Genomic DNA, 23,341 nt, shown 5'->3' with positions numbered 1-23,341 from the left:
AAATAGATGAATATTTTGCCAAATGGTACTGGGTGGAAATAACACAGGAGAATAAAGATCTTTTGGATTCCCCAATAACTAAGGAGGAATTGGAAGAAGTAATAAACAAGAGTAAAGCGAATAAATCTCCCGGACCGGATGGTTTTAATGCGTATTATTATAAAATTTTCAAGGAACAGTTAACCCCTTATCTATTGGATGTGATGAACCTAGGAATGACAAAAGGTATTATCCCCCAAACCTGGAAACAGGCAAATATAGCATTGATACCAAAGGCAAATTCTGATATACTGGAAGTCAAGAACTATAGGCCTATTTCATTGTTAAATACTGATTATAAATTATTTGTAGCAATTTTAGCTACTAGATTAAAAAGGGTACTGAATCAAATAATACATGAGGATCAGGCCTGCTTTTTACCAGGAAGATTGATTAGTCAGAATGTAAGGGTGGTAATAGATCTTTTGGAGTATGCAGAACAAGATACTACACCAATAGCCTTGATATTTTTAGATGCTGAAAAAGCTTTTGATAATGTTAATTGGCAGTTTTTGATTAAGGTATTGAATTATATGGATTTTGGCGAAAAGTTTAAAACTGCTATAAATGGAATTTACACACAACAAACTGCTAATTTGATTATAAATGGATCATTATCACCAAAGATTGAAATTTAAAGGGGAACGAGACAGGGGTGTTCTCTTTCCCCTTTATTGTTCATTTTAGTATTAGAATTATTATTGAATAATCTTAGAAAAGTTGAGGATGTAGTTGGAATACGAATAGGTAGTAATCATTATAAACTTAAGGCATATGCAGATGATTTAGTATCTTTTTTGACTGATCTAATTGAACAAATTGACAGATGGAAGGAAATTTTGGAGGTTTATGGAAAGCTTTCAGGTTTTAAAATTAATAAAACTAAAACAAAGATTTTAACCAAAAATATGACTCTCTCACAACAACGATTATTAATCAAAAAGACGGGGTTTAATATTGAAAACAAAATTAAATATTTAGGTATATGGATATCGAATAACAATCTCAATTTATTTCAAGACAATTATGTAAATCAATGGCAAAAGATAAAGAAAGACTTGATAAATTGGGGGAAATTGCCATTATCATTGTGGGGAAGAATTTCGGTAATCAAAATGATGTTACTACCCAAAATGCTTTTTCTGTTTCAAAACCTACCAATATTGAAAGGTGTACAGATATTTGAAGATTGGAAAAAAGATATTATTAGATTTTTGTGGGGTAAAGAGAGACATAGGATTGCATACAATAATTTAATAGAATTAAAGGAAACAGGAGGATTGGGATTACCAGATTTGAGAATGTATTATCAAGCGGCGTGTTTCACCTGGATCAAAAACTGGATTTTCTTAGAGAATCCGAAGTTATTAGAATTAGAAGGATTCAATTTGCGATTCGGGTGGCACGCCTACTCATGGTATGAGAAGGAGAAAGTAAATAAAGATTTTAATTTTCATATTATTAGAAAAAATTTATTAAAAATATGGAATAAATACAAATTAGCTTTTGAAAGTAAAACTCCTGGTTGGATTAATCCTATAGAAGCATTTTTGAGAAGAGGTGCACACTTAAATTTGGATGGTAAGGTTTATAGGGAAATGATAGAATTTAAAGATGGGAAGTGGTTACTGAAATCGAGAGAAGAACTTCAAATTAAAGACTGGTTTATGTATTATAAATTAAAGGATGTTTTTAATAAGGACAATAGGTTGGGTTATAATCAAACTAAATCTAACTTTGAGATTATATTAGCCAAGGGCAACAAGGGATTGATAGGTAGGGTTTATAAATTACTTATAGAAATAAACTTAGAACAGGAAAGGATTAAACCAGTGATGTTGAAATGGATGCGAGATTTGGGGCATAATATAGATCTGGAAATATGGGAAAAGTTATGGAAAAAAGAGTTTAAGTTTACCATCTCAAATGAAATAAGAGAAAATTTATATAAAATGTTTTATAGATGGTATATAACTCCAGTATTATTAAGCAAAATGAAAAAAGATGGTAAGGCCTCTTGTTGGAAGTGTGGTACGGATATAGGTACATTTCTGCATGTTTGGTGGTTTTGTAAAAAAATTAGGAGGTTTTGGAGATTAGTTTTGAATGAAACAAATAATTTGATTAAGTCCAAAATTAAGAGAGATCCCGTTTTTTGTTTATTGGGTATTTCAAAACAAGATTTAGATCTAGGTGACAGAGTCATATGTCAATATAGTTTTGCTGCGGTAAGAATCACAATTGCTAAAAAATGGAAGCAAATAAATAAACCTTCAATTAAAGAGTGGAGAGAAAAACTATGGTTGTATATGCGGATGGCCAAACTTACAGCTTTTCTACATGATAAAGATATGGAGGATTTTAAATCTATATGGTCAAAGGCCGCCGCATATTGGGATAAATCGGCAAAAACGGATTTTGAAACTGTACTTAACGAATTGTAGTATTATGTGATTCTTAATTAACTATAAGATGAGAATTTTTTTTTTTATGTAGTGTCATAACACCCCAACGGAAGTCCAATGGTGATGGGCACTGAGGTGGGGGCTGGGACTCAGGGCACTATGGAGATATATATTAAGAGAATGTATCTTTTAATTATTAGATAATTAGTGCTCTTTGTATTTCTGTTTGGTTGTTTTGTTTGTATTTTATGTTTTTTTTCTTTTTTGTATGTTTTATTAAAAATTTAATAAAAAAATTATATATATATATATATTAAAAAAAAGAGGCACAAAGTAGCAGGAAGAGGGGAAACCTGTAGTAATAGGCCAGGGGAGGGCTAACAATTGCCAGACAAAAAGGCCTATTGTTTTCTCCCCCCCCCCCCATCACCCAGCGAGGGTCCAGATATCCAGGGATCCCAGGCACAGAGGAAGAGGCCAGCAGGTCCCCAGTCTGTGTGTGTTCCATGCAAACAAACAAGTGGAGATGCACAGTCCATCCATCCTTCCCCCTGCCATGGACATGCCAGTTCCCTCCTGGCCAGAGGGAGGGGCAGGTGCTCACTCCCCCCACCATTCTGGGACCGACGGGCTCCAGATTCAGGGCAGGCAGGCGGGTGCCCGGGCAAGGTGGCTTGGCTGGAGGAGCCCCCCCCCCCCGGCTGGGGGGCAGGCAGGCAGGGCCGCGCGCCCAGGCAGCTTCCACGGGGGGGGGGAGAAAGGAGAGTCCCCCAACTGCCCCTTCCTCCCTCCCTCGAGGCCACGGCGCCTCCCTCCTCCCAGGGGCGGCCTGAGCACGGCCTTGGGCCCGCTCTGCAGCCCTGGAGGTGAGAGCGGCCGTACCAAAAGAGAGGCCCGCGCAGCAGGGAGAGGGGCGGTGGCTGCCGCCAGAGCAGCTCGCTCTCTGCCTCCCCCTCCCCTCCGGGCTGCGGGCGGCCTCAAGCGAGAATGGCGCCGCACGGGGCTTCCTCATCTGGGCGAAGCGTGTCCAAAGCAATGAGAATTTCTCTCGAGCCTTTCTGAAGAGGGACTCGAGGAGCCGACAGCAGAAGCCAAGAGGCAGCGGGTGGGCTTACCGTGCAAATATTGAAACAGCGGCTGCTCCCTCCGCTGTTTAAGAAACCCCCAAGCCCTATAGCAGGCCAGCCAGCAGCAGCAGCACGTGGTCGCTCCTTTGTAATTCGAGCGCCTCCTGCACAGACTCTCTCCCCACAGCAGGCCCGCCAGCAGCAGCGGCACGTGGTCGCTCCTACGTAACCCAAGCGCCTCCTGCGCAGACTCTCTCCCGCCCCCCGCCCCTTTCGCTACTCAGCCGGGCCCAGACATGGAAAGAGCCGCACTCAAGGGCTCAAAGAGCCGCATGCGGCTTGGGAGCCGCACTTTTGTGACCCGTGCTCTAGGGGAAGTAGACTCCCATGCCTATTTCACAGCACGTGCTGGATAGCATGAGGCTTCAAAAGCCTTTTCTTCATGTGTCTCATCTATGTAGGAATGAGTCAGTGGGTAGAACCATTAACTGATCATCCTGCAGCCCTTGCTCGGCTCAAAAAACTAGGTGTCAGCCAAGGATATGATATTGGGTACATCATCTTAATATATATTTATCTTTGATTACAAATCCATGAATCAGAAGAATTCACAATTAATGTAGATAACTTGAGCATTGATGGGGGTAAGGAATGTAATTGTAATTCTGTGGACATGATGTAGAGGTAGCCAATAAGAATTTGAGGGTGTTTGGAGAAGGAGGAAATGCTGTTTGTTTGGATATGAAGAACTGCCTGAGGGTAGCCGCTGGGCTGCTGCTGTGCTAAAGATCAAGCCAGTGATACTGATCAAGGCTGTGATCTATTGAAGTGACTGGGTTTATTGTGTGACTCTGGTGTCAGCGGCTGAGCTGGAAGGAGACTGTGACCTTTAGTTTCCTAAGAAGTGCTATTGACGGCCAAGAAGACCAAGGACCTCTTTGTACTCAGCATAAAAAAACTTGATTCAGTTTTCCTTTCATCCAGATAGTTTATTTTATATTAATTTCTGGTTTTGTCATAGTTGTTGGTGAGATACTTTATTGGAAAAGCTTTCTGTCTGACCACATAGTTTAGAAACCATCCAGGACAAGTAGACTTCACTGTCCCATTCTATAGTGCTAGAATGTCCAGGTAGTGACATAGAAAGGGCTTCTCATCTCCTGATCTTTTCCATCACTGATGACCTGCCAAGACTGGCTCTCAGAAAACAGGGTAATTATCTGAAAGTGATTAATAGAGGTTTAATGAGTATTTACCTCTATTGCATGAAAAACTTCCAGTGCCCATTTCTAAAAGTTAAGCATCTAGGAAAGGAGCAGGACATATTTTCTCCACATTGTTGGCAACCCAAAAGTGTATGTACTCAGGATGGATACAAATGAGAAACTAACTTCATAATTAAGTGAAAATTAGTTCATAATAGCTGGATATTCTATATTTAGAGAAACATGACAATTCAAGAAGGTGTTTTCCCCCATTACTTTGGGTATCTTCCATATGGATTATCTGCCCCACATTTATTGCGTTTGAGAAGTGTTTTTTTTCCTGATTCCCCACAGCATCATGGTAAATTTGTGCACCTCCAGGGATTTCCCTAGGGTTTCTCTGATCTTTCTCAAACCTCTTTTGCTCTGAAATGTTGGGAAAGATTGCAGTAAAGTTGGAATAACCACTGTGTGTATGGGGAAATTTGAATTTTCCAGCTCACATGGCAGCTATTTTCACTGATGCTGTCCCCACCATAGCCATTTCCTGCCCTTGCTACTGGGGGGGCGGGCTTTTTTAAAAACTTAAATTGGCACTAGATTATCGCTATATTGATAGACCATTGTAATAATAGGTGCAGCTGGCTCTCTGAATTCCTAGCCTGAATAGGTGCAGCTGGTTCTCTGAATTCCTAGCAGAAATACAAGGGAAAAGACATACGTTTGTTACAATGGTGTATCAATATAATGGTAATCTAGTGCCTTTAAAAAAAAAATTGCAAATGCCCTTCGGGCCCAGGTGAGGCAGGGTGAGCACTTCTGGGGAGCTGGGGCAGTGAAATTGTAGGGAAACCTGCCCATATTGTTGCAGTGTTTAATCTGCAGCTGCACCAGCAACAGGGAAACCACAAAAATCCCATCCCTGTGTGGAAGACACCCTTGTTTGTAACCACTATACATTCTTCACACATACCTTATTGACGCAGGCAACCTCTGATGATAAACTCTGTGATAGCACTCCCTTCTTAGATTTCCATACCTGTTTCCAGCGGCAGTTCATAGTTCTTTCTGTTATTATGCTGCATTTGCTAACAGTTTAACATTTTAGTAGTTATAAATTATGTGAGAATTCCATTATATCACAGTAACTCAGGAAATTGCTAGTTTGGGCTAATTTCTGTGACATCCGGAATTCTGTGACATCACAGCAGCTCAGACAATGGCTAGAGAGATCTGACATACTATAGAAGAAGAAGAGTTAGTTTTTATATGCAGTTTTCTCTCCCTTTTTAAAGGAGAATCAAACTCGCTTACAATCTCCTTCCTCTCTCCACAACAGACACTTTGTGAGGTAGGTGAGGCTGAGAGAGCTCTAAGAGAACTGTAACTAGCCCAAGGTCACCCAGCTGGTTTCCTGTATAGGAGTGGGGAAAACAACCCGGTTCACCAGATTAGAGTCCACCACTCCTAACCACTACACAATGCTGGATCTCTTATAGTTGATAATTATAAACTATAGCTTATAGTTTTTGTACCTTTTTCAGTTATTGTAATTTTGGAGGGTTGGGAAAATTTGTAGTGTTTTTTGTGAAGTTTTTTGAGAGCTGGGGGGAAAACCTGCTGGTTTTGTGCTTCAATTTGACCCCTTACTCATTTTTGTATAACTGTGGGACATACAGGAAAATGATATCCACATTGTGCGGGGAGGGCAGGGTTATAATAGCTCAAACTATATTTGAAAGAACTTTCCTTTTCATTTTCTATCTCCTCTCTGGCAGTGCCACCTTCAGCTGAGTTACACCATTCTAGGCCCATTCATTTCAATGGGCTTAGACAGGAGCCTTGTAGATAGAATTGCCTTGGTTTCATAGAATTATTTGGCTTATTCTCCATCTGAATCCTTCCTTTTTTCTTCTCCTTTTCCCCTTCTCATTAATTCCCAAATTGTGGCAGGAAGAAGACAAAGCCACACTGATGGAAAGCAACACGATCAATGGGAAATTCTCCTACAGGATGGGCATCTCTTTAACCCATTGGAAGAACCTCTTCCTTTAGGTGACTTGTTTACCCACTATGTATCCACAATATTGCTTTGTCACTAGCTTACTGCCAAGGGCCAAAATAGATGGGACCTGAAAGAGTTGTTATTTTTTAAAGGCGAATAACAGCCATGGCAAGTGGATAGGGAGTCAGATCTTGGTCTTGACTAGAGTTGCCAGGTCCCTCTTTGCCACCGAAGGGAGGTTTTTGGGGCGGAGCCTGAGAAGGGCGGGGTTTGGGGAGGGACTTCAGTGCCATAGAGTCCAATTGTCAAAGTGGACCTTTTTCTCCAGGGAAACTGATCTCTATCGGCTGGAGATCAGTTGTAATAGCAGGAGATCTCCAGCTAGTACCTGGAGGTTGGCAACCCTAGTCTTGGCCTTTCGGGTAATGGTGTTAATTCTTTTCCCATGCCATTTTCCTGTCCCCAGAGGTGCTATTTACTCCTTGATGGGCCTATATAGCGCTTGTGTGTTTCCTCCCGCAGAACAAATAGCAGCTGTGGGAAGAAGAGATTTCCATCAGGAAAATAGCACAGAGGATATAGCTTATTTTTTTTAATCCTCACTTGTTTGTGAGGGAGATTTATGACAGGCAAATTGGGAAGGTGACACCTCAGTTCCAACTCCAGATTTTATTTGATGTTGTAGAAGAAGTGCCTACTGTTCTCTGGTGGTTCATTCCCTGCGGAGCTAGCGGGCCTCGAGGGCCGACTCAAGCACAGTGCGATAGTACCTATTACAACACTAATATTTCAGTGACTGTGGAGAAAGAGGGACCGCTACGAGGGGTGCAAGTGTGGAAAGTGCCAGCATCCAACCGCTATACGTGAGTATCATTGTGGGATAGCAGTAAGAGTAATACTTAGCTTTTTAATACCAAATATCCAGAGCACTTAAAATACTTAATATCTCAATATTTATGGTAGCTCTGTTGAGTTCACTAGTATATTTCCATAGTACATATATGGGAATAACTGTCAGTGGCTTGCTTAAGGTTGTAATGCTTCGACTCCAGTGCCCAACTTGCCACGCTTACTCCCAACTCAGGCATACAGCCCTTAAATAAATAAGCAAGGCCCAGCCCTGCTCAGAAGCTGGGGGGGGGGAGTTATTTTGGTTGAGGTGAACCCAGTAGGAATCCGCTGTTTCCCCACCCCCTCATAAGCAGGGTTTAGAGCATTTCTTTTCAGTAGCTGCCACCACCTCTAGTTGGGTGCCGTGAGGAGCATCAGACCAAGGCCGCTTTGGTAACATTAGCTACCATGGAGCTTGCAGATAGGATTCAAGGTAATCATTTATCTTGTAAACAAATGCAAGCTTTATTCTACTGGCATAATTTTAAAGAGAAGATAGACTGCAGAACTATGGGGCAGACTAATAAAAGAAACGAAACAGAGAAAGATGGCTAACCTGACCTAGAACTTACAGTACCTGAGCATCTGATCTCCCCTCTCTGTTGGGAAATTCAAATGGGTGTATGCATACAGAGGATGCTGTCTTTTACATGGTCACGCTCCCCCCACAGTCACACATATATCTCCACACACAGAAGGAACAGCTCTTTTTCATTTTTCTCTGACATGTGTGTAAAAAAGTCTTAGCCCATGTGGGTCATGCATTCTGGCAGCAACAGCCCACCAGAACCTACTCAGCCAATAGAGAGGTCCAATATATCAAAGAGTGTTTTTACTCCTGGCTATGAAAGCCTTGCCAACTGGCAAAATGAATTTTTTCCTAGCCCCAGCTTCACCACAAACACTAGTCAATCTCAATAAATGTCAGCCCCTTACGCTCTCATCCATGACAAAGGTCAACAAGTAAGTATAATTCAGAAGTGTAATTTGAAGGGTTTCTGGCTCATAGCTCATTCTTTTCACCATTGTGCTACGCTAGGTTTGTTGACAGCACTCCTTTGTTGGCTGACATCTCTCACCTCTGGTACTGTTGAGTCCACTAATAATTTCTATAGTGCTTTTAAATTGTGAAGAGCTTTGTAATCTTTATTATGTTGACCCTCACAGGAACCCATTAGGGCAGTTAACAACTGATTGTGAAAAGCCCTTTTAGGTTGTTTCTGCATGGGAGTTTAACCTGTGGTTTGTTGCTCGCTGGACCCATACTTTCCTGTTGCGAATCTGTGCACCAGCAGTCTCCAAGCTCAAAAAGAAGCATTTGAGTCTCTGCCCCTTGAAACGCTGCTTTGTAATTGGCTGTAGTACTTACTGTGAGATAAAAGACCCACCCCCACGGTGGAAAACCAATTGCTGCGTAAAAAAGCATTTTAAAAAACAGAACTCTCTAAAAGGAAGGGGGGGAAGAAACCCAAACCTCTTTTCTAAAACCCTTTGTTCTGCTCAGAAAGAACTCCGAGGAAGCAGGAAGCATTTGAATCTCCACCCCTTGACACGCTGCTTTGTAATTGGCTGTAGTGCTTTCTGTGAGAGAAACGTCACTCCCCCAAGCTTCCGTGTCCTGTGCTTTGCCTTATTCATGGGGATTTCACCTGGGCTGATCTCAGGGGAGATGGAAGAATCGGGTTAATAGAGGATCGGGAAGTCCCGGGTTTTGTGAGGGCTGGCCACGAGGTCACCTCTAATGAATGGAAAACCGAGACAGACCAGGGACTAATATGAGTGAAAGTACCCATGCATAAACAACCTTAGATTTCTAGTGATATTAGGAACACATATAATGCACAGCTTGGCTCATCGTTCTCAGGCAGATATATTTTGGCACTCCATGAAACATTAAAATTGCTAGCGCACACATTGTCCCCCAACATAAGGCCCTAAATCTTCTGATCTTTTCTGCCGTTGAAGCAGCTAAAAGCTACTTATTGCCATAACTGCAACAACCATTCTAATCAGAGGTCTCCTGCTCTTCCACTGACTGTAGCCCTGATATATATATGTATATGCTGTTAAGTCACAACCACTCTATGATGACCCCAGCAAGGGGCTTTCAAGGCAACTGGGAAGCCGAGATGGTTTGCCAATGCAATCCTGATAGGACCTCTACCCTGGCCTTGTGCCCTCTAACAGCTATTGTCTTAGCTCTCCTAGAATTAGATTTTATTTACTAATAAGGCAAAGCCATTAAAACATTCATATTGATTACAAGGTAGAATTAAAAGATACAGTATCTAAAACTACAGGATATATAATTTTTAAATAGATAAATAAATTAGCTAAAAACCTCAGATTCTCCTGGTGACTGTCTTCTACTCTATCTGGAGCACCAGGACCACCATCTTTTCTTCAGCCCTTGCATCCTTTGAGAAACAGAACTCTCTGTATTAAGGGATATAGAAAAGGGAAAGGGCTTCTGTTGTTTGCCAAAACACTGCCCTAAAGAAGGTCTTGAGCCATCTAGTGGTCAGGGCAATCCTTGCTCTTGAAGGGAGTGACTTGGATCTGATTTCATTCTGTTAAGTGAGGATTTGGCCTTCTTTCTCTCAGAGATAGACCCCTCACTAACAAAAAGGAATCACTGGATCCAACCTGGTGTTCTGCTACCACAGCACACTTTGGGAGTACATAGTCGAAATCACTTTGGAGACCACTATGTAAGCCCAGGAACATTGGCTTGGTGTGGAGAGATCACAGCTGGAGCCCATTTTGCAGCTGGCTGTGATGCTGTACAGTTTTTTCCTAATTGTTGTGGCTTTCCCCCCAGGATTTCAGCATACGGAGCAGCTGGAGGAAAAGGAGCCAAGAACCACAACACGAGATCCCACGGGGTCTTTATTTCAGCCAATTTCCAGCTCGAGAAAGATGAGCTCCTGTACATCTTAGTGGGACAACAGGGAGAAGATGCCTGTCCAGGGGTGAGGGATTTAGACTTTCAATACTTGGGAACAATCACTTCAGATATACTGTCAAAGGGTGGGTGGGTTAGAGCATTTCTAGGAGGCAGTTTCCCCCACCAAAGGTAGCAGCTTTAAAACAGGGAATGGGACAGAAATTAGCTCAAAGAAGATCACTAGTATGGCACTAACTTTGGCACTATCATTTCTGTCTTTCCACCAAGTGCCTTGTGATGTAGCCAGCCGGCGCTGGTAATAGCCAGGATAGGGAATAGCAGTGTTTCCATGTGGTTTGCAAATGTCAGTAGAGCTGACTTTTTCTATCTCAGAACAAAGTCCAGGTCCAGCAGCACCTTAGAGACCAACAGCATTTCCCAGGGTATCTTTTGTGTGTCAAAGCTCACTTTGTCAGATTAAAATATCCCTTAGAGCATTTCTACACCACAAAGCTGTATCCGTTTTATACCATCGTCGTAACTTCCCCCAAAGAAACATAGGAATTGTAGTTGGTGAGGTGGTAAGAGTTCTGTTTAGAAGTTCTTCCTCCTGTCTTCCAGAACTATAATTCTCAGGATTTTCTGAAAGAAAAGATATTTGTGAAACCAGCTGAAGCCTGTAGTGTACACACACACACACACTTTTTGATTCATTCTTTGCATTGAGACACTATAATCCTATGCACAGTTACTCAAGTCTAAATTCATTGACTTCACTTAGAGCGCAATCCTATGCAGAGTGACTGTACTCTTGGTGACTTGGGGGAATTCTAAGGGCCATACATTCAGCAGAACCATGATAACGGTTTTCCGAACTGTACCACTTCAAGGTTGAAGGATGCATGTTTGAATGCTCTACCATTTCAAACAGATCTTTGCACATACAAAAGTCTCCTCTTGCTATGGAGGATCCAGTTTCTGCTGCTCAGGCTGTTTTTTTCTGTGTGAGGAATTAGAAATTGTTGGTTGGGGGTACTGTCCAGGAAGAATTGTATTTATTATTTTATTTAGAAATTTTTATGCTAGCTCTCCAGGACCCTGTTCAAGGTGGCTTACAAAATAAAAACCAAAAAAAAAAAAAAGGATTAAAAACATTAATTAAAATCCAGTGTAGCACTTCACTTGCTTAATGCAGAAACTGTCTCTAAGAGAGATTGAAATGACAAGACCATGCGAAAAGTGAAAAAAAAAAATGAGAAACTGTCCCAGTAAATCCTTTTTAAAATATTGATTCTGGAATTCAAAATTAGCTTGTCAGCTTGGTTTCTCCTTTTGTATGCTTTTATGAAGCTACCACCTGCTGCCATTACTCTCAACTTTATAGCTCTGTGTTTAGCAAAGTCTTCTACCAAGCTATTTATGTCTTTACTATTATTTACACAATAGTTTTGACAGATCACCATCAAGAACAAATCCCCATTGTGTTCAAAGGAAGATTCTCTCCTTTCTCTTCTTCTTAATGAAGCAGCCACACATGGTTACTAGCTGTGATCTGCATGCTGGCCTTCATGGAAAACATATTTCTCCACAGACTGGGTTTTGCTGCTTTTTAGCTCTTTGGCTCTGCACAAAGGGAGCACAAAAGTAATTTCTACCAGCCAAGACTCTAGGACTCAAGGCCAGATCACATACAATTTTATAGGGGTTTTTCTATTCCTCTAATGAGCATTTAGATATTCTCTGCAGAGAGAAAAACAAAGATCAAACAGCTATGAACATCTGGGTCTCAATTAAACAATGTAAACTATCCTCATAGCATAGTACAGAAGAATGATATGTGAACCCAGATATAGACAGGCTTTTCCCAATGCTGATATTTATTCGTATTTTACTCCTGGGCCCATCTAATATTGACTGTTATGGGTATGGCATGGTCACCTAACATGGCATGCATGGGAACCATGGCATGCATGGGCACCATGGCACCCACCTTTGTGTTTCCTGCCCATTCTGCTTCTTATACCATTCTTCCCCAAATGAAACAGCCAATCCAGGCTTTTCTCTACTTCATTGGAATAGGAAGTACTTCAGAAGAGCCCAGGAAGCATCACCTGTATGTCTGCCAGGATTACCCATGTGGAAGCAGCAGCCTCTATCATAGGAGGATGCATTCCTTGGAACCTCCTAATATTTTATGGAACCACCCAGTTTTTTTGTGATTGGACCTAGCCCTTTACAGCAGACATTTTATGTATGGTTCTCCCCCTGCTATTGGCAGCCATTTCATTATGGCACCCAGTACCTGTTCTCAAAACTCAAAAAATGCTCACAGGTTCTACAGTCAAGGACCCCTGCTCTAGGTAAATGTTGTAATGTCTGGAGGAGAAACTCATGTCTATTGAGTCACGAGGTTGATATGCGCTAAAAAGACAGCTTGAGGAAGGGAGAAAGAGAAAATACAGAAGATGACATGTGCCCCCCTCAAAAGCTATCTCTGAGACTAGCTATCAGTCTTCAGTGGGAAGTATTCCACCCATGGGCTACTGGTGTCCAGTCCTGCTTTGAAAGCTTCCAAGTGAAGTTCGCTGCCCGGTCAGAGTCTCTTGCTTAATGACTGCTACCACTTCAAAGGTATATTGCCATTTATGGTTCCATGTCTGTGGGATTTGCTCCAAAAGTAAAAACCACAGGCATCAAAATCTGCCGGTATTCAGGTGTCATCAAACCAAGATCATCTGCAGTACTGATGAGCTGCCACTTGTTTATTTTAAAAAGCTTTTTGTATGTGTGATTTTTGTAATAAGGAAAGTTCTTTATTACCAAATTTAATTTTAAAAAGCATTAAAAATGACATTTCCATCTAATTTTGGGTAAACTGTTCCATTCCCCTTCAGGATCCAAAGACCAATGAGGTTTTGCAACATCTAAATGCATGTAAATGTGAATAATTCATTGTTAAAATTCAGATTCCTTAAAAATTTCAAAAGAAACTCTTTTGGTTGGTAGTCTAATAATACAATACAAGGACTCTACAAGCCTTCCTCATGACAGATGTGATATTATTCACTGGCATTTGAGTCAAATATACTAGCTCAAGCCACCTTAAGCCCGATGGACAAAGCATCAGCGAAATAGGAAAATACCGGAATCCTATTTCGGGCTTAAAATATTCTAAGGAAATTCTCCTCAAAGTAAAGGGCAAATTAGCCCCAATTTTTGTTACAATATACTTTAAAATCAAGTTTTGGCTCAAAAATTCTTCGGATACATACAGCCAACATCGATCTGCAACTACTTTTGCCTGCAGTACCCTGTTTCATCTGCGGCTCAGCATGCTGCTAGTGCCGCCCCAGTGAACGGATCTCCAGCCTTCACCTGGAACTTGGCAACCGGGAGACCTCACCCGGCTGAATTTATTTTCACCACGGGACTTTGTTTGCTTCTGTTTCACTGTATAAGGTTTGATTTTTATGACTGAATTATAAAAAGTCTTATTGATGTTTCCAGTAGCCATCAGTGCTTGTTATTTTCCTTCAACTCTGTTATTATAGCACGAGGGACGATTTTTGAATAATAATATAACTGTGCTAGTCTTCAGCTGCTGTCTTCTGGTTTCCTTTCAGGGCAGCTTTCTGGCTCAGCAGATCTGCTTGGGGGAGTTGTCCATCATTGAAGAAGAATACAAGAAAGAGAAGGGCCTGACGGACTGGGCTGGAGGAGGGGGTGGGGGTGGAGGAGCCACTTACATCTTTAGGGTAAGTTTTTGTGTTGCTCGCCGGCCTTCTTTTGAAAAGCAGACATCTAAAGGTGCTTGACTAAAGGCTTCATTAAAACATTACAGTCTCCAAGTGTATACTTATAAAAACATGCACAAAGACTGTAGCATTTGTATGCTGCTTTCCACATGGTTCACTCTATTCTTCCAAGAGCACAAGGAGCCAGCCATCGCGTCCGGTGTTGGCATCAGGACTCTTCATGCCATCTGGCCAACTCACATGGGAAGCAATTTGCTAACATTATATAAAGCTTCAAGGTTGGTGTTAAAACCAAAGAGAAATTGTCATTCATGAGTCTCCACAGAAGGCTGTAACTCTGAATCAGCCCCAAGTCCTTAGTATATAGACACTCCTTGTATGTTAGACCTCTTCTGCACTGATTTGCTGGAGAGGGGGCATTTAACTTCAAAGAGCTAATATATGTTCTGAAGTACTCAGAATTCTGTTAGAGATATCCAGTTCCCCCTCAGGCAACAACAGTTACAAGAATTCCTTGGACAGAGGGAATGACTGTTAAAATGGAGAGTAGATAAGCCCTTAATGATGCTGAATTTAGGCTTGCAAGGCCTGTGCACTCAAATTTCAGGAGCTATGGGAGGTGGAGCTTGAAAGTGGGCAATGTTGCAGATTGAACTGAAATCACAGCCCCCCACACACACACATACAATGCTCTAGGAATTCCCCTAATCTCTATGGCAATGACCATAGTGACTGGAGAAATTCCTAGAGTGTCTCTACTCACTTGATTAAGTGCAGGCAATTAGGAGCAGGTGTTCCCCCTTCACAGGTGGCCACCTGGCAGCCTGAACTCCGTCAAAACAGACCATTTCTGATTAGATCCTATCTGCATTCTTAAAATTCTAATAGAAGATGTGCGTATGGTCAGTCTGGATCAGTTTTGTGAGACTTAGCACTACCTACTCCCACGTAGTTTTACTGTTCAAAACTAACCATCTTCCCTTGTAGTTATTAGCCCTCAAAGTTTTTTTTTTTTTACCTTTGAGGGCTAATAATAGGTTGCATGTGTCTGTTTTGATCAGGTTGGATCTCTATTCCTTGCTCCCCACAGGGCCCTGATAAGGCCCTCACGTGGCTTAGATTAGAATTTTTTAAAAAATTCTGAGAGGGTCTGATCAAATCTCCCAGCATATCATTATCTGACCCTGAGTCCAAAACTTAGAAGCAGTGCCGGATTTACATATAAGCTAAACAAGCTATAGCTTAGGGGCCCACTCTCTTGGGGGCCCCAAAAAATTTAAAGGGGAAAAAACTGGATGTACATTTCCAAAATATAAGATAAAAAACAAATAAAATAAAACCTACATACAGCAACAGTGTTTTGTGTTGTGTAGGCTCCTATGATGTAAGTAATGGGCCCCGCCTGCTAGCCTGCTCCCTAAAATATCACTGGTTTGCTCATTTCTATATATAGGGTGCCTACATTCAGTTCAACAATTACTTTGATAAAATTTACATATTTTGTTATGTGCAAATGGCTTTAGATACCTATTAGGTCCATAAATGACCATATAGCATATATTCAACACAAAAACAGCGACTATTTGTTGTTGACAAAGGGCAGCTGGACATATAAAGGGCCCCATTACTGACAATAGCTTAGGGCCTCATCAAACCTAAATCCGGCCCTGGAAGTGAATAGTTTTCTCAGGTGAGGGCTCACACATTATATCGAGCAGTACAACTGTTTTGAAGAACCACAAATTTATATGGTGCTTATTTACTTATAAGTACAAATGATTGCATTTTTCATGCATCGGTCAATTCAGGACTCCCTAGCCTTCCTCACTGAATTACTATTCCAAGGGTTCCCTGGAGAGAGAAAATGTCTGTTAAGCTGGTTTAAGTCTTCATAAGGCTGAAAAATCCTTATAGCTGATATTTCAAAGGATTTTGAACCTACTACTAGAATATGATCTCAAAGCTAGATTCCTAGCTCCATGACATAATTGCTGCTGCCTATGGAATTCATGTGCAAGTTTGCTCAGTGTTGTTGCATTACCTTTCGTGCTTATAGGAGGGGGGAAATGTTCCAACCAATCATATCTGATTTTTTTCCTTTTTAAAAAATTGACACCTGATGTTGAAGCTGTTGCACTTTCTCAACTTTGTCAATGCATTCATTGTGTTTGTATGTGTGTGTGCCTTCTTGAGCAGCAGAAGGATGGAGCTTTTGAACCCTTGCTCATTGCCGCAGGAGGAGGAGGAAAGGGTTACTTGAAATATCAGGATGGTTCCTTAGAAGATGTCTTTTTGGAAAAGTATGTGAATAGCACCACAGTACCTGGAGTAAATGGAAGAACTGGGGCAGCAGGTAAGGATCTTTAGAAGAGATAGATGATAGATAGATAGATAGATAGATAGATAGATAGATAGATAGATAGATAGATAGATAGATAGATAGATATGAGACAGCTGCTGATACTTTAATGGGAACAGCCCAATAACTTTACAAAAATTGTCTCCAAATTTCAACACAAAGCCAGGGTAATATATTGCGGTTTTGGGCTCCCAAAGAAAATTTTGCATAGGAATTAAAGAACAGTCCAGAGTAAAAAAAAGTAATGAGATAATCTTGGGGACAGTGAAAAGAATCTAGTGGAAAACATGGTCAATGAATGACAATAGTACATTACTGCAAATGTATTGGGTAGCATGAAGGAACAGGTTAGATTTCAAAGCCAAGGACAGCAAAATTGAGTTTGCTCAGTAGAGAATTATTTTCATCCTTACAGCAGTTTTGTTAGAGGCACATACGTTCAGAAACAGTAGTGATTCTTGTATTTATTTATTAATTTAAAAATATACTATATCATTGCTTTTTGGCTCAAGGTGGTTTACAAATCCAAATTTTAAACATATAATGTACAATAAAACCTCCAATACCCCCCCCCCAATTATCTATAATTCATTGGGAGTCATGAGTTTCACTTTTCAAGAGCTTTCAGCCAGTTTCAAAGAAAGATTTCATTTCATGCTTCCACAATTCCTGAATCTCCTAAGCAATCCTCAAAAAAGGCAACAGGCCTTTGTTTATCTACTGGCAACATCTGGAACTCTATATAGCTCTTACAGCTTTTGGAGAAGAAAGTTGTCTAGTCCCCACCCCCCGTAACACATTTTAAACTGGTTATTGATAGATTTTGTAGCAGTAAATTCTTTAAGATAATTATATGCGGTATGAAGAAATGCTGTCTTATGTCTGCCTTGAATCTGACATTAATTGCACTGGGTGACTCTCAGAGCTAGTTATGAGAGAGGGAGAAAAAATAATCTATAACCACTTTCTCCACACTGTTCTTAAATCTATCAACCTCTATTATGTCTCTCCCTCTGCTATTTTAAAAAAAATAAATAAACCAACACCAGTTTCTCTCTCTGCTCTAGGCATGGGCTAATCCATTAAGGAAGCATTGGGTGATTTAAATGGGCCCTGGCTTCGTTTATTTGACTTTAAAAGTACACTTCACAGCCATTAATGTTTATATGGTAGTTTTGACCTGAAGAATTATTCAGTATAAAAATCCATTTCTATTAAGTCTAAGTCTCGTAATTGTATGCACACTTACTTGGGAGTGAGTCCATTGAACTCAGAGGGGTTTTCTTGGAAGTGAACTACAATAGAATTCAGCTACCTACAAGTACCTCTAATTATGTGATACTTTTTGATACTCACATAACAATTTCCATTTGACTATTGTTGTGTCACATGTTATCACAACAACCATTACAAGAACCATTACAAGGTAATTAGCCTTACCATTACAAGGTAAGCAGATCAGTGTTCTTGTCACCATTAAGTAGTCTGAAATGGTAGCTTAAAACCATCCATTGAGTTTGTGGCAGTGTGGAGGATTTAGTTGGGGGTTATCTCATAGCACATGCTCTTTAGTACTGTACTGTACTATTACAGTATATTTTGAGAGTCAAAGAATGCAAGGGTATATGGGGGGACTTTGAGTTTACACTCTTATGTATGTACACTTAATGAGGAATAAGCCCCATCAGATTTCCTTCTCAGTAAATATGGAAAGGGTCACTCTGCAGCAAGCATTTTCTGTGCTTTTATTGCATTCTGTGAAATGAAATCATGGCCTCTTAGATTGCCTCTTACGTTTGCCTCTACAGGTGGAGGAGGTGGTTGGGAAGATATTACCCACTTTTCTTGGGCTGGAAAATCTCTGCTGGAGGGTGGAGAAGGTGGCACAGCCTGCCGCCAAGCAGTGGACAAACTCCAGTGGGCCACATCAGGTGGCTTTGGTGGTGGTGGAGGTGCTTGCACATCTGGTGGAGGAGGTGGAGGATACAAAGGTGGGTCAGGCTAGATCTTCATTATGCATAATCAAAATGCATTATATTAGCTGGTGTTTGGTATAATCAGCTAAGAAAAGATATACCAAAAAGGTTATTACATATACTATTCCAGCAAACCAGGGAGAAGGCCTGAGAAATTATGGACATGTGCATTAATTGGGAATGTCCACATCTGTCCCAGATATCTACCTTCTATAAGCTCTTGGGGACTTGAACTGGCCAATTTCCTCATCTGCCTCTGTTTTTCTCCTTGCTTTAACTGAGTCTCACCTGCTCAGTATTTCAAAGGCACTGAGCATGGTTAGTCCTCATCTGGCAAGGTTTTGTAGTCTGACTTCTTCCCTTTTTTCTAATTTGCAAACTATTCTTTTTCTGTATACCCAGGAAGTTCCCTGAGAATGCAGACTCCCTTTTTTGTAGGTGGGCCTCTGCCTTTGCCTTCTCATACCTGTTTGACAGAAAAAGTTTCTTTTAAAAAGGGCCTACAACAACACCCTTGGGGGGGGGGGAAATAAACAATTTGGAAATTTATGCGTGCATGAACCTTAGGAGTTTAAGTAGCCAAAATTCTCAACTTCCTTGTGACTATTTTACTTTAACAGATTCTAAGCTGATATCAGTATTTCATATTTCCTGACACCTGCTCTGTCGTCACCAGACATGCTCAATTTACAAAGCCTTCGCTTTTTGCATCTCAAATATGGACATACTACTCCTACCTTGCCTGTAGATATCCTGGGTTTGCCTCTTTTATAATTGGGATGAGCTGTCTTTACTACTGGATACAGTAACAAGCTGAGAGCTTGCAAGGAATTATAGGGGGAGGCTAAGCATGCCTGGGTATTTTGGGTAGTGTACAATCATTTAAGAAAGCTAAAATAATGGAAATGGAGGATATTGCTATGAATGGATAATGGTTTTTAGGTTGCCCAGAATTTTGAAAGAGTAAGAACTAAAGGGTTTTCCTTGGACACTAGGACATATATGATCGTAAGTTAGGATCCCATGATCCTGCCACTCATCTAGGTGGAGCTTGAGAAGGCTAATGAGGTCTCCCTAGCTCAGGGCACATGATTTTCCTGATTATGGTCATGAATTCAGTCCCTAGCACCCAAGTTAAAGACTCTGAATAAACAGGGCTAGGAAGAGCCTTTGCTTGAGAGCTTGGAGAGCTGCTGCTAGGTAAACAGTACTGGGATAGATGGACTAGGCAGGTAACGTCATTTCATCTTCATTCTTGAAGACATAATGGAATTTTCACAACTAAAAAGTTAGAACACCTTTGGAACATATCACTCGTGAATGGTGTTAATACACTGAAGACAGAGAGAGAGCCATTTTAAAATCAAGTATACGTCTCAGCTAATATAGAGTTTGCTTACTTGCTTTACAGATACTGGGAATTGATAAACTCCATGTAACACTTGCAAGAATAGCTTGACAATAATCCATATGTTAAGCCTAGCTTTTAAGCTTCTTGAGACAAACTGAGATACCAGACAACCCGTGGATTCCCCATTGCACCCTCTAGGGATGATATGAAATACTGGCTGTTTCTTTTTCTCTCAGGTGGTAATGCCTCTGAAACTGATGATATCACAGCTGATGGACAACATGGCATTTCCTTTGTGAATCCAATTGGAGAGATCTTCTTGCGTCCCTTGGCAGGCAAGATATTTGCACTCTCTCAGCAACTTCCCACCCTAGTGCACAGTGGTCTGGATCCAGCAATCTGTCAGCAGAAGGTGATGACAGTTGCGGATCTTCCTGTGTTCTTCTGTCCCCAACAGTTCCTTCTGTTTATTCCTGGAGCCACAGGACTCATGTAGACTGGTAGCCATGTGGGCTGGGAGGCTACAACGGAGAGGAGGAAGGGGACAACGTTGCCCTTTCTGCCTCTTTCCCTTCCTTTCTACCTGCATAATTATTAGTTGACTTGAAGCTGTGACCCCAGGAATAACGTTTCCTGGGGTCAGAAAGGGCAGTTGGGGGGGGGGAAGGAAACATGGGAAAGATTCATGATCCTTGTATATGGGGATCGCTGAATCTAACTTATCGTCTTCTTATGTTTGCTCTTATCTATTCACTGTACATTTTCCCATCCATATACTATTTTTGTGCTCCTCTTACATAGACAGAGGGTTTGGGGAGGGGTTCTATATGTCCCATACCCGCAAGCACTGTGCCAGTCAGAATGCTTGTTCAGCTGCAGACAAGAGGATTAGTGCTTTTGCAGACATTATGGTGATATAGACCAAACAGAGACTTGGCAAGGAATTTCTGAACAAAATCCTGTGCATCTTTAACACTCAGTGTTACATATCCCACACTATCAGCTTAGTCTATGGCTCCAGCCATTTCTTATATCATGCCCCCCAGTAGGCTTACCCTGTGAGTTAGGCTAGTCCAATGCAGTATTTCGGTACCAGGGCTCCAGTATATATCCATATTGGCTGTAGGCATTGACATTCAACATTCTGCACACATTGGAGACTACTTGCATAGTAAGTATAATACGAACACTTTGCCTGCCACATTTTGTGCTGCCACATGGACATGTTTTTTAGTGGCTTCCACATAGGGGCATATGATCATATGATCATGATTGCTATATTTGATTCTGGACACTCTTCATAGTGCATATCCCTATTGGTTGTTGGAAGTATTTCTGGTTTTTCTAGGTGCTAGGGATCAGAGGAAAGACAGGAAATAACTCATTTCCTTTCCTGCTTTCTGGAATGGGTAATATTTGTTCTTTATTAGTGGACCGGAATGGCATCATTTAAAACCTAGCTTTTCCTTCTCATTCAGTTATGGAAAGCCATGGTGAAGTGGTGATTGAAATCTACTTGAACTGCACCCATTGCCAGTCAGGTATCTGCAAGCCAGGTCCTGACACCACCCTGCCAATCTGTATTTGTGGGATGGGAACCATCTTAGCCAGTGACAATGTCTCTTGTACAGGTAATATTCTCTCAAAATAAAATATTGTTTCATTGCTTGTTTTCTCCCACTTTTTCCATGCATGGTTCAACGGTTATAAACATATCTACACTATGGAATCGAACTGGCTTCATAATATTTTTCTTTTTCTGAGTAATTCAAGGAACTGAGAAGCTGCTCTCGTTTTTTTCGGCAGAAGATGGCCAACCGGCAGCTGAGGTCTTTCTAGCTGTCTGCAGCCTTTCCCCAGTTTGGAGGGTTTCTAGCCTTTGGGCTAGTACTGGAATCTCAGAAAGTTCTTTTCTGAGATCCCCCCCCCCCAATTTGATTTGGGGGTCCACAAGTTCTGGGTGGCTTCAATTTTAAAGCGGGTGCCAGGCAAAGCCGAAGAAAGGTCAGGAATCTTTCCTGAGCTGGCCAGGCAGCCACCATTCCCCCCTCTTTTCTTCTATCCCCGTCCCCCTCGCTTCTTTTATTTACGAATGCTCCGAGCCATGCTGGATCTGACTGCTAATGTAAAAGGGAACTAACTCTAAAGAAAACCTATTAAATAATCTGACCAAAAAGACTGTAAGTAACCAATTATTATTAATTCAACAATTTATTAATTCTAATTTTGTGTGTGTGTGTGTGTGTGTATAGATAGATAGATAGATAGATAGATAGATAGATAGATAGATAGATAGATAGATATACACACACACATACACACTAATTTAGCTAATCAACAAATATACCAATCAAATCTGTTGTGATCATCTATGGTACACAGTTATAAAACTATTGTAGAATAGTGAGGAAGTGGCATAGAGGGTTTAGTTAACTTTGAAAGTCTATAAAGTCAAGCTTTGAAATTATTTATGAAATCACTGGTTTATAATTGAGTACTTTGTAGCTATTTTAATAATTAAATATCTGTTAAGAGTATGAAAAAGTATCTGAATATATCAAAACAAAGAAAATCTCCAAGATTTATTGTTATGACAAGAGGCCCAACTGAGCAATTACAAACATCTTTGGAGAAGCTTCCTGAAGCTCCTGAATCTGAGTCAGAAGACCAACCCCAACTGACAACAAAACCAAAGACAACAAAGGATATGAAGCAAAAAGAAATACCGGCTATACAAACTTTAAATTTTATTTCAAAGATGGACGACTTGAAAGATTTTATGCGACATCTAATTGAAGACAATACAAAGAAGTCTGTAGAAATACAAGAAACTCTTTCAAGAATAGAAAGAAAGATTGACGACAACACAAAAGACATTAAAGCCTTACAGCAAAGACAGAAGGTATTTGAGGATGAATTGGCTGGACAAAGAGACATTCTGGAACTTCACGAAACCAAACATAAAGAATCAGAAGACAATTTTGACCTCCAAGAGATAATTAATCGTGAGAATAATCTAAAATTTAGAGGCTTTGAGGAGCATTTTGGGTCCTACTTCATGAACAATATGCCCTACGAGATCATTTATTACAGACAGAGAATATCTATAGAACAAATTCTTCATACACCAGAAGAAAGAAAGTACCAAGAGATAAGTTGGTGAAATTTACTCATCAAAGAGCAAGAGACAAGATTCTCTGTTTACAAAGGGAAGATCCATTGACCTACAAAGATAAAATGATCCAAGTTTTTTCTGATCTACCACCCAGTGTAATACAAAAAAGAAAGCAATTTGACGAACTTAGGACTTTATTACACCAAAAATCAATTTGTTTTCGCTGGATTGCACCATACGTATTACGGGTCTCATTATCTTCAGGGATGAGAATTGTTAGAAATAA

At 40.8% G+C, this 23,341-nt stretch overlaps 1 protein-coding gene across 1 annotated transcript in view; it reads left to right on the top strand.

Moving 5' to 3' along the window:
* The window catches only part of LTK (leukocyte receptor tyrosine kinase), a 96,387-nt gene that overhangs the window by 38,598 nt on the left and 34,448 nt on the right, over window positions 1–23,341 (top strand). Inside the window, exons 11-18 of the mRNA XM_056851881.1 lie at window positions 6,670–6,771; window positions 7,407–7,584; window positions 10,434–10,584; window positions 14,123–14,254; window positions 16,448–16,607; window positions 18,422–18,604; window positions 20,177–20,275; window positions 21,419–21,571. Coding sequence (XP_056707859.1) covers window positions 6,670–6,771; window positions 7,407–7,584; window positions 10,434–10,584; window positions 14,123–14,254; window positions 16,448–16,607; window positions 18,422–18,604; window positions 20,177–20,275; window positions 21,419–21,571 — 1,158 coding nt within the window. The remainder of the gene's footprint in view (window positions 1–6,669; window positions 6,772–7,406; window positions 7,585–10,433; window positions 10,585–14,122; window positions 14,255–16,447; window positions 16,608–18,421; window positions 18,605–20,176; window positions 20,276–21,418; window positions 21,572–23,341) is intronic.

The sequence above is a fragment of the Euleptes europaea genome, chromosome 6 (genome assembly GCF_029931775.1).
Source record: "Euleptes europaea isolate rEulEur1 chromosome 6, rEulEur1.hap1, whole genome shotgun sequence".
In the NCBI taxonomy this organism is placed as follows: domain Eukaryota; kingdom Metazoa; phylum Chordata; class Lepidosauria; order Squamata; family Sphaerodactylidae; genus Euleptes; species Euleptes europaea.
Note: the sequence above shows the minus strand (reverse complement) of the source record. Positions and strands in the feature narration are given on the sequence as shown.